Source organism: Mustela nigripes, chromosome 14 (genome assembly GCF_022355385.1).
Source record: "Mustela nigripes isolate SB6536 chromosome 14, MUSNIG.SB6536, whole genome shotgun sequence".
NCBI lineage: Eukaryota > Metazoa > Chordata > Mammalia > Carnivora > Mustelidae > Mustela > Mustela nigripes.
Genome location: NC_081570.1, coordinates 20,886,987 through 20,897,517, shown reverse-complemented (window position 1 = coordinate 20,897,517; position 10,531 = coordinate 20,886,987). Strand labels below are relative to the sequence as shown.

The window sequence follows — 10,531 nt, the reverse complement described above, 5'->3', positions numbered from 1 at the left end:
ATTCAAAACCCTCAGATTGTTTTTCAGAGTCCATAGTCTCTCATGGTTCACCTCCCCTTCCAATTTCCCCCAACTCCCTTCTCCTCTCTAACTCCCATGTCCTCCATGTTATTTGTTATGCTCCACAAGTAAGTGAAACCATATGATAATTGACTAGCTCTCTGTTTGACTTATTTCACTCAGCATAATCTCTTCCAGGTCCATCCATGTTGCTATAAAAGTTGGGTATTCATCCTTCATAAGTAAATTTTTTTTCAGTTTTACCTACATCTACATTTTATTAGGTATAGTTACTTATTCATAGGCCAAATTATGAAAATAATTTAAATATGTAAGATAATAATAATTTATTAACTGTGAATAAATTAACTTTATATTACTTTAATCATTTAGTTTTTTTATATATTATAAATGCCCAAATTCACTTAAAAAATATAATTCCAGTATAATTAACACAAAGTATTATATATCTTAGGTAAATTTTTAAAAGACTTTCTAGAAAAACATTGCATACACATATAAAAAAAGATTAAAAAAATATTAATTTTAGCCTCAATGAGATTTTTTGGGTAGAATGGACTTTTGCTGCTTCTCTAGCCATTAGATACTCCATTTACAACAAATCCTATACCTGACAAGACCAAATTTGAGTATTATATTGTTTGAATTGATAAGTTATATTATCTTTGATAATTTAAGGACAACATATAATTCAAGATATTAAAGAAATGAACTCTGTTACCATCTTCCCTCACAATGGCACTTGGCTGAGTTCTGTGGGCAAGACGCTGGAATGTTCATTGGAAGGGTTACTTGTTCAGCCATTTATGGTGGTCCTTCCTTTGTCCTAATACTCCTAATCAGTCCTTAGTCCTAACACTGTTATGCCCATTATCAGACACTGCATTGTCTACAGCAGTGGTTTCTAAATGTTCGGGTCTCATGGACAAGTACAATTAAAATGAAATTCTCAACCAACCTCAGGCTGTCAATTTTTAGTATTTCCAAGCAAGTCTTGACATCAAGTAAACCATTTGTGAAGATAATCCTTTCATGAAATAAATGGATTTTTATCAACAAAGAATTAGCAAAGTCATAATTTCAGAATAAAGAATAGTCCTTAAAATCAAATCTAGTTAACCTTAATAAAAACTCTGTGAATGGTCCTATTTTTCTCCTTCTGCTGAGGACCACTCAAGACTGATGTTGTTGGGTGATGGACATTGGGGAGGGTATGTGCTATGGTGAGGGCTGTGAACTGTGTAACACTGACAATTCACAGACCTGTACCCCAAATAATGCATTATATGCTAATAATTAAAAAAAAGACTGATGTTGATCCCTTAGTCACAAGGCCTATTGCTCTGGGCTATTCACCTTAGGCCAAGAGTGGCCTCTGTGGTTCAGCCCAGAGAACACAGTACACATATTAATATTTTTTAATATTGCCTTGTCCTGAAAAGGGTAGACTGTTACTGGCTTAGAACAATGGTTCTCAATGTGTGGTCCCCACGTACGCAGCATCAGTATTATCTGGGAAATTTTTAGAAATGCAAATTCTCAGGCCCCCTGCCCCCTCCCCCGACTTAACTGATTCAGAAACTGTCAGGGCAGGGCCCAGCAATCTGTGTTTCAACAAGCCCTCCAGGTGATCGTGATGAGAACCTGTCTAGACATCAGTTTGAGAATACAGGGGTACAGGACAGAGGTCTGGGCTCAAGAGCTGAAAAGCCTAGGTTTGGTTTCTCTCTCTCATTAACTGCAACCTTGAGTGAGTCACAACTTCTTCATGTTATAATTGCCCTAACTATATAATAGATAAAATCGCTTTCCTACTTCACAAGGAAGGTTCTGAAATCAAGTATATGAAAGCTGCTTGAGTTCCTCAGAGATAAGTCAACACAGCACTGTCCATCCGGGATGGTGGTAATAGTAATAACCTCCATCCTTTTTTAAATCAGACTACTGCAGGGGCACCTGGATTGCTCAGTGGGTTAAGCCTCTGCCTTTGGCTCAGGTCATGATCTCAGGGTCCTGGGATAGAGCCCCATATTGGGCTCTCTGCTTGGCAGAGAGCCTGCTTCACCCTCTCTCTTCTGCCTGACTCTCTACTTGTGATCTGTCAAATAAATAAATAAAATCTTAAAAACAAACAAACAAAACTACTCCAATCTGTCATACTCACATATATCCTAAGCCTGTTTTTCAGGGTTCTCGTCACCCTACACAAGGTGGGGGTATTAGCTGTTTAATGAGCGTACTTAATTCCTCCCTTTAATCATGAACAAGAACTTCAAGCCATACTAAGCCTAGTATCATTTTTCCTGAAAAACTACCTTCTTTCCTCTCCTTCCTTTCTTGAAAATTCCTCTAAGAAGGTATACATGTATGTAAAGAAAAGCTAACCTAAACAGGACTTCAGGTAAATATAAAAAAATTTACTAAAATGATAAAAATGTACTGTTTATCATCCTAGTTTTCTTTCTTCTACCACTTATTAAGAGTAGCATTCTTAACTCTCTCAAGATAAAACATGACTGTATCAGGACACTCTGAATAATGTATTTCACAGTTCACATGAAGGTACTGTGCCAGACGCTGAATCAAAAGTTACACTGGCATCTACCCCATCACCTTTTTATCTGTTGGGCTCATGCTGAAGGCAGGCATTGGTGGTTTAAATAACCCCTTTTCTCCACGCAGGTCAGACCTGCTGTGGTCTTTACATGTCCAGTCCCTCAACTAGACGCAGTATTTCAGAAACACTGTTTTAGAAAATAGGTATTAATCCCTTCCTTCCAGCAAACTAGAACTTAAATTTATTGGTATCTGGTCCTCATCCATTTTCTTTCTTTCTTTCTTTTTTTTTTTTTAAGATTTTATTTATTTGACAGACAGAGTTCACAAGTAGGCAGAGAAGCAGGCAGAGAGAGAGGAGGAAGCTGGCTCCCTGCTGAGCAGAGAGCCCAATGTGGGGCTCACCCAGAACCCTGGGATCATGACCTGAGATGAAGGCAGAGGCTTTAACCCACCAAGCCACCCAGGCGCCCTTCCTGATCCATTTTCATTCAAAGCTATGTGCGTCATTTTTAAGACTTTTCTCTTTACTGAGTGCATTCAAAGGGACAAGACGTGGAGAACTGTCACAGGCCAAATCAATACTGTAGTAATTATCCAATAAAGCCAGCAGCCCAAATCAAACCAAATCAAACCAAACCCAAAGCAAGGGAAACCTAAAGACTTACTTACCGATGACAGGGTTGCTATTTCTGTGAGCTGGTTTAGGGGGTGGGAGAGGGGGCTGCTTGGCAGGAACCGTGTGCGTGAGGCTTGGGGCAGTGGTGGCATTAGTGCCTGTGGGAGTAGCAGGCAGAGTCCTGGGTGCTGGGGTTGGGGTGACAGAGGAACTAGCAGTTTTTGCTGGGTTTGAGGCAGCGGGCGCTGTGGTGGGGGCTGTGGCGGGGGTGGAGGTGACAGGCCTGGGCCCGCTGCCAGAGGAAGTGGCATCCTTTGCTTGCCCTTCATTTGCTTCATGAGAAGAGGATGGGGGTCTTTTCGGGGGAAGTAAAGGCTGTCTGTGTGTGTTCTCAGGAACGGATTCTGCTTCGGAATTAGGCTGGCTTCCCGTTGAGCCTGCGTAATGACAGATGTGATATAAAAGTGAGGAAAGAGTCACAAGACAGACTGAAAAAGCGAACACATCTACGGGCTCATGGTGGGCATTATCCATTATTTAACTTGCAGATAAGTTTACAGGCCAAGTTTCCCAACCTCAACATACTTAAGGTAAACAATACTTTATCAAGCCCAATCCCAGAGTAAGAGAGGCCTGTGTGGTGGTGATTTTGCACACCAGAGCCAGGCAACTGGAGGAGGCACGGAATCCCCCAGGTGGACGAGTGTGCAGCTTGAAAAAGTCCTACAGGTGTCTGATGCTTAACGTCCTCTTCTGTCCTTGAGAATCACAACTTACGTCTTTTGCGAATATAAGAATGAGCAGGGGGAAAATTCCACTTCAAGCTTCAACTAGTTGAGGAATTGCTAGAGAAGAACAGAATTCCCATCTGGATTTTATTTCTCCCCTGGCTCTAGCAAAACTGTGAGTTAAATGAGAATGGCTGATCCGTGGCTCTTACACTCACAAACCCAGGGTTTCTCACCTAGTCGCTTCTTTCGGTCCTCTTCTGGAACAGGCTTCCTAAGACTCGCTATTCTTCCAGACTCGTCTTCTTGGTCTGGACTAGAAGATCTGGTACTTCCTATGGGAGTGGTATGGCCATTTTTTAACATGGCATGGCTCAATTTCCCCGGATCCTCACCACCTATAAGGTCAAATGGAGAGAGCAAATGGTGTGGTCAGACAGGGAGGAGAGCTGGAAATTTCTAACTTTCTTACCCCTTTCTCCCTCCTCCTGTTTGAGCTGCGGATTCAGATCTAGATTATTCAGATCTTACAGTAGTAATAGAAATAAGTAATTCCTTTCACCAATAAACAATGGATTGTCTATTATGTGCCAGCTGTCTTGCTACATGAATAAGACGGACTTAATACCCTAAGTAACGAACACTAACTATTAAGAGCTGTAACAAATGGAGTGTTGGGGTAGGTATGAAGAAGAAACAATTCTCTTGAGCGGAAAATGAGGTTGGGAAAGCTTCACAAAGATTGGTAGCTAAACTGGGTCCTCTGTATGTCTTCTTTGGAAAAATGTCTATTCATGTCTCCTGCCCCCACCCCTCCCCTTAAGAGATTTTATTTATTTATTTGAGAGAAAGAGAGAAAGAGGAGAGAGAGAGAATGAGGAGGGTGGGTAGGGGGGAGGGATGAGCAAACTCACAGCAATCCCAGGACCCTGAGATCATGACCTGAGTTGAAATCAGATGCTTAAATGACTAAGCCACCCAGGTGCCCCCTTCTGCCCATTTCTTTAAATAGGTTATTTGTTTTTTTGGTGTTGAGTTGTATAAGTTCTTTATATATTTTGGATACCAACTCCTTATCAAGTATATCACTTGCAAATATCTTTTCTCACTTGGTAAGTTATCTGTTTTATTGGTGTCCTTTGCTGTGCAAAAGTTCTTTATTTTGATGTAGTCCCAATGGTTTAGTTTAACCTTTGTTTCCCTTGCCAAAGGACAAATACTTAGGAAAATTCTTCTATGGCTGATGCCAAAGAACTTACTGCCTATGTTCCTTCTAGGAATTTTACGGTTACAAATCTCCCATTTAGGTCTTTAATCTATTTTGAGTTCATTTTTGTGTCTGCCATAAGGAAGTGTCCCAGTTTCATTATTGTGAATGGAGCTGTCCAGTTTTCCTAGCACCATTTGTTGAAGAAACCATTTTCCCCCCATTGTATATCCTTCCCTCCTTTGACATAGATTAATTGACTATATAATCGTTGGTTTACTTCTGGGCTCTCTGTTCTGTTCCATTGATCTATATGTCTTTTTTTTTTTTTTAAAGATTTTATTTATTTATTTGACAGAGATCACAAGTAGTCAGAGAGGCTGGCAGAGAGAGAGGAGGAAGCAGGCCCCCTGTTGTGCAAAAAGCTCGATGTGGGGCTGGATTCTAGAACCCTGAGATCATGACCTGAGTAGAAGGTAGAGGCTTTAACCCACTGAGCCACCCAGTTGCCCTGATCTATATATGTCTACTAAAATTTCTTATATTTAATGCAAAGGTTTTCTACAATGCTAACAGAGTGGAGTATAAGCAGTACCCGGGTTTAATATCTATGAATGTCATTGTTCTATCTCAGAAAACATATTAAGTATTTTATAATAAAGTCAAGTTAGTAAAAGGCGAAAGACCTGGTTGGTAGAGTAGTATCTTGCCCAATGGCTACAACTCATTTATCAAATGGGGCTTTGAGCTTATAGGCTAAAAACAACTTGGATCAAAAGCCAATAGGAAAAAAAAAAAAAGAAAAAAGAAAAAAAAAAGAGCCAATAGGAAGCATAAGGCAAAAGAAACTGAATGAAGGTGAAAAACAACAAGTAAGTAATGTATGGGGTTTGTGGGTGAGCAAGGAAAGTAAGAGGCAGGAGAGGGCAAGGGGTAAGAAATGGCCACTATCCAAAAAAAAAAAGGAAAGAAAAAAAGCAAGGGTCAAATGTGCTGCGACACAGGTGTTACAATTATAGTTAACCACCTAAAATACCTAGAAGATTTTGTGTCCAAATATAAAATTGAAGGTCTCATTAAAAAACTGGTTATTGGGGTGCCTGGGTGGCTCAGTGGGTTAAAGCCTCTGCCTTTAGCTCAGGTCATGATCCCAGGGCCCTGGGATCAAGCCCCGCATCTGGCTCTCTGCTCGGCGGGGAGCCTGCTTCCACCTCTCTCTCTGTCTGCCTCTCCGCCTACTTGTGATCTCTGCTTCTCAAATAAATAAATAAAATTAAAAAAAAAAACAAAAAACCAAAAAAACTGGTTATCCATGCTCATAGCTAAGCATGCAGAAAATTCAGAAAAATGGAAAAAAAAAAAGCCTCCTGTATTCTGATCCTGACAACAAATTCTAATTAGTATTTTAGTTAATTTTCCTTCATGTTTATTTCCTTTGTTTAATTTTTATATAGCTGAGGGGTGCCTGGGTGGCTCAGCCGGTTCAGCATCTGACTCTTGATTTCAGGGCAGGTCATGATCTCAGGGCTGTGAGATCGAGCCCCTGATAGGCTACATAGTGGACTAGAGCCTGCTTAAGATTCTCTCCCTCTTCCTCTGTCCTCCAGCCCCTTAAAATTTTTAGGTAGTTGAAATTTAAAAATCTTCAATTCAGGGGCGCCTGGGTGGCTCAGTCAGTTTGGTGTCCAACTCCTGATTTCAGCTCAGGTCATGATCTTGGGATCGTGAGATCGAACCCCACGTTGGGCTCTGCACTCAGCAAGGGGTCTGCTTGGCATTCTCTCTCTTCTTCTCCCTCTGTTCCTCCCCACACTGTGCTTGCTCTCTAAAATAAATAAATCTTTTTTTTTTTTTTAAAAGATTTATTTATTTATTTGACAAAGAGTGAGTGAGGAAGCAAGCACAAGCAGGGGGAGTGGTGGAGGGAGAAGCAGGCTCTCCACTGAGCAGAGGGTCCAATGTGGGGCTCAATCCCAGGACTCTGGGATCATGACCTGAGCCAAAGACAGCCAGTTAACTGACTGAGCTACCCTGGTGCCCCCCAAATAAGTAAGTCTTTAAAAAACCCTTAATTTACATAATTTAATTAAATTTTGTGAATAAGCAATATAACAACATGGTTCAAAACCTAAAAACTATAATATTCCACTGGTTTGGTTCCTTTCTCCCATTGTCCAAAGGATAGGATACAGTTTTAAAACTTGAGTTTCAGATCTGTCTCATGCAAAGGAACTCTAATGAAGAGAAATGAAATACAACCAACGTACTGTATTCTTAATTCTTCTGATAACCTGCTTCATAAAAGTCACACATTGGAGAAAAGTCCTGACATTATTAAACAAGAAATGAGTGTTGAAATACCAAGACATGATCTTTATGACAAACAGAAGATTAGGGAAGCAATCTGGGCACGCAGACAAATTTGGTCAAAAAAGCTCAAACAAACAGGGACACCTGGGTGGCTCAGTCAGTTAAGCATCTGATTCTTGATTTTGGCTCAAGTCAGGACTTCGGGGTCATGTGACTGAGCCCTGCATCTGGCTCCCTGCACTCAGCAGGGAGCCTGCTGGAGATTCTGTCCCTCCCCCAGTTTCTCTCTCTCTCTAAAAGAAATAAAACATTTAAAATATATATATTAAAACAAAAAACAAAGGAACGCGAGACAGTACTGCAGCCAGCACAAAGCTGAGATCATAAAGAGCCACAGAGAAGATCAGCTCCAAGGATCCTTCACAAGTCATTCAATTTCAGAGTTAAAGGTCACAGCCTGTTAGGGTAGACATTTGCAAGAAGAGTGAACAATTTTTTGTTGTTGGTTGTTTGTTTTTTTTTACCCCTCACTAAGAAAATGGCCATTTTTAATATAGAAAATTAAGAGGTAATTATTAGAATAAAATCATTTCATATTTATACCCTTAAGTTGAGATTCCTTAAAAAAAGTTTTTCTTACGTTTTAATATTTTCCCTTCAGTAGATATTTTCATTCCCACAAAAAATATTTGCCTTCCTTAAACAAATCAAATATAGATAGCACAGCACTTATGTCTCTCAAAATATCTTGTATTTAGTTTTTTATTGTCAAGTATAATACTAGTAGAGAAAAATATACAAAACATAAATGTAGGGGCGTCTGGGTGGCTCAGTGGGTTAAAGCCTCTGCCTTCGGCTCAGGTCATGATCCCAGGGTCCTGGGATGGAGCCCCGCATCGGGCTCTCTGCTCAGCAGGGAGCCTGCTTCCTCCTCTCTCTCTGCCTGCCTCTCTGCCTACTTGTGATCTCTGTCTGTCAAATAAATAAATAAAATCTTAAAAAAAAAACAAACATAAATGTAAATTTCAATGAGATATTTCAAGGACACTTGTGTGATCATCATGGACATTAAGAAATGTTTCCAAATAGCCAAACTGTAGAAGGAGCCCAGATGTCTATTGACAGATGAATGGATAAAGATGTGTTGTATATATACACACATAAATACACAATGGAATATTACTCAGCCAACAAAAAATTGAAATCTTCCTATTTGCAATGACATGGATGGAACTAGAGGGTATTATGCTATGCAAAACAAATCAGTCAGAGAAACAATTATCATATGATCTCACTCATACATGGAATTTAAGAAACAAAACAGAGGATCATAGGGGAAGGGAGGGAAAATAAAACAATGGAAGTAGAGGGAGGCAAACCATAAGAGACTCTTAACTATAGGAAACAAACTGAGGGTTTCTAGAAGGGCGGTGGGTGGGGGATGGGGTAACTGGGTGATGTAATGAGTGCTGGGTGTTATATGCAACTGATGAATCACTGACCTTTATCTCTGAAACTGATAATACACTGTATGTTAATTCATTGAATTTAAATATAAGGGAAAGAAGGAAGGAAGGAAGGGAGAAAGAAAATGTTTCCAGAGGGTGTGCCTGGGTGGCTCTGTTGGTTAAGTGTCTGACTTTGGTTTAGGTCATGATCTCAAGGCTGTGAGACCAAGCCCTGTGTTGGGCTCTGTGCTCAGAGAGGAGTCTGTTTCTCTCCCTTTTCATCTGCTGCACCCCTCCCCATGCCCTGCCACTCATATGCTCTCTCTCTATAAAAACGAATAAACCTTAAAAAATATGTGTGTGTGTGCATGTATATAACTTGTGATACATTTATAAAATGAAATATTATACAGTGGTGAAAACAAACTACACCGGCATGCTAAAATATGATTCTTCTTCTTTTTTTAAAAGATGTTATTTATTTATTTGACAGATAGAGATCACAAGAAGGCAGAGGTAAGCAGAGAGAGGGGAGGAAGCAGGCTCCCTGCTGAGCAGAGAGCCAGATGCGGGGCTCGATCCCAGGATGCTGGGACCATGACCTGAGCCGAAGGCAGAGGCTTTAACCCACTAAGCCACCCAGGCACTCCTAAAATATGATTCTTGTAAGTAATACTGAGCAATTGCGGTTATTCGTGAAAGAATACATATATCATTTCTATAAATATAAAGAAAAAACAGGCAATCTTAAAGTGTTTAGAAGTGCACGCTTAAGTGGTTAAACTATAGAACAAACAGGATTATCACAAGAGAAGAGTAACTGCTCTGTGGGGGAAGGAGAGGTGTGTTAGGAGGAGGCAAGGGAGGCTACAGGGATCTAGAAACATTTTATTAAAAAGATTATTTATTTATTTATTCATTTGAGAGAGAGTGAGAGAGAGCAAGCGCACGGGCACAGATGAATAGGAGGGACGGGCAGACGGAGAAGGAGGGGGAGAGAGAAAAGCCGACTCCACGCTCAGAACAGAGTCTGATGTAGGGCTCAATCACATGACCCTGAGATCACGACCTGAGCTGAAATCAAGAGTCGGACACTTAACTAAGTCACCTAGGGAACCCTATATATTTTATTATCAGTGCGATTTGGGTTGTTTCCAATTTTGCTCTATTGTTAATAAATATTGCTGCTACAAGCATGTTTGTACGTATCTCCTGATATACATGCATTCATATTTTTGTTTATATACCAAATTCTGGACATGCCTGCACATAGGTTTGCATCTCTCTCCAGCTTTCACAATTATGCTAAACTTTTTTTTCCTTAAAGATTTTATTTATTTATTTGGGGCACCTGGGTGGCTCAGTGCGTTAAGCCTCTGCTTCAGCTCGGGTCATGATCCCAGGGTCCTGGGATCAAGCCCTGCACTGGCCTCTCTGCTCCGTGGGGAGCCTGCTTCCTCCACTCTCTCTCTCTCTCTCTTTCTCTCTTGCCTGCCTCTCTGCCTACTTGTGATCTCTATCAAATAAATAAATAAAATCTTAACAAAAAAGATTTTATTTATTTATTTGACACAGAGAGATAGCAAGAGCAGGAACTTAAGCAGGGGAGTGGGTGAGGGAGAAGCAGGCTTCCTGCCTAGCA

At 40.5% G+C, this 10,531-nt stretch overlaps 1 protein-coding gene across 1 annotated transcript in view; it reads right to left on the bottom strand.

Annotated features, from left to right (window-relative positions):
* PHACTR4 (phosphatase and actin regulator 4) overlaps positions 1-10,531 on the bottom strand; it is a 107,405-nt gene that overhangs the window by 23,064 nt on the left and 73,810 nt on the right. The window contains exons 6-7 of the mRNA XM_059377067.1: positions 4,161-4,322; positions 3,244-3,633 (exon numbers count right to left, since the gene is read on the bottom strand). Coding sequence (XP_059233050.1) covers positions 3,244-3,633; positions 4,161-4,322 — 552 coding nt within the window. The remainder of the gene's footprint in view (positions 1-3,243; positions 3,634-4,160; positions 4,323-10,531) is intronic.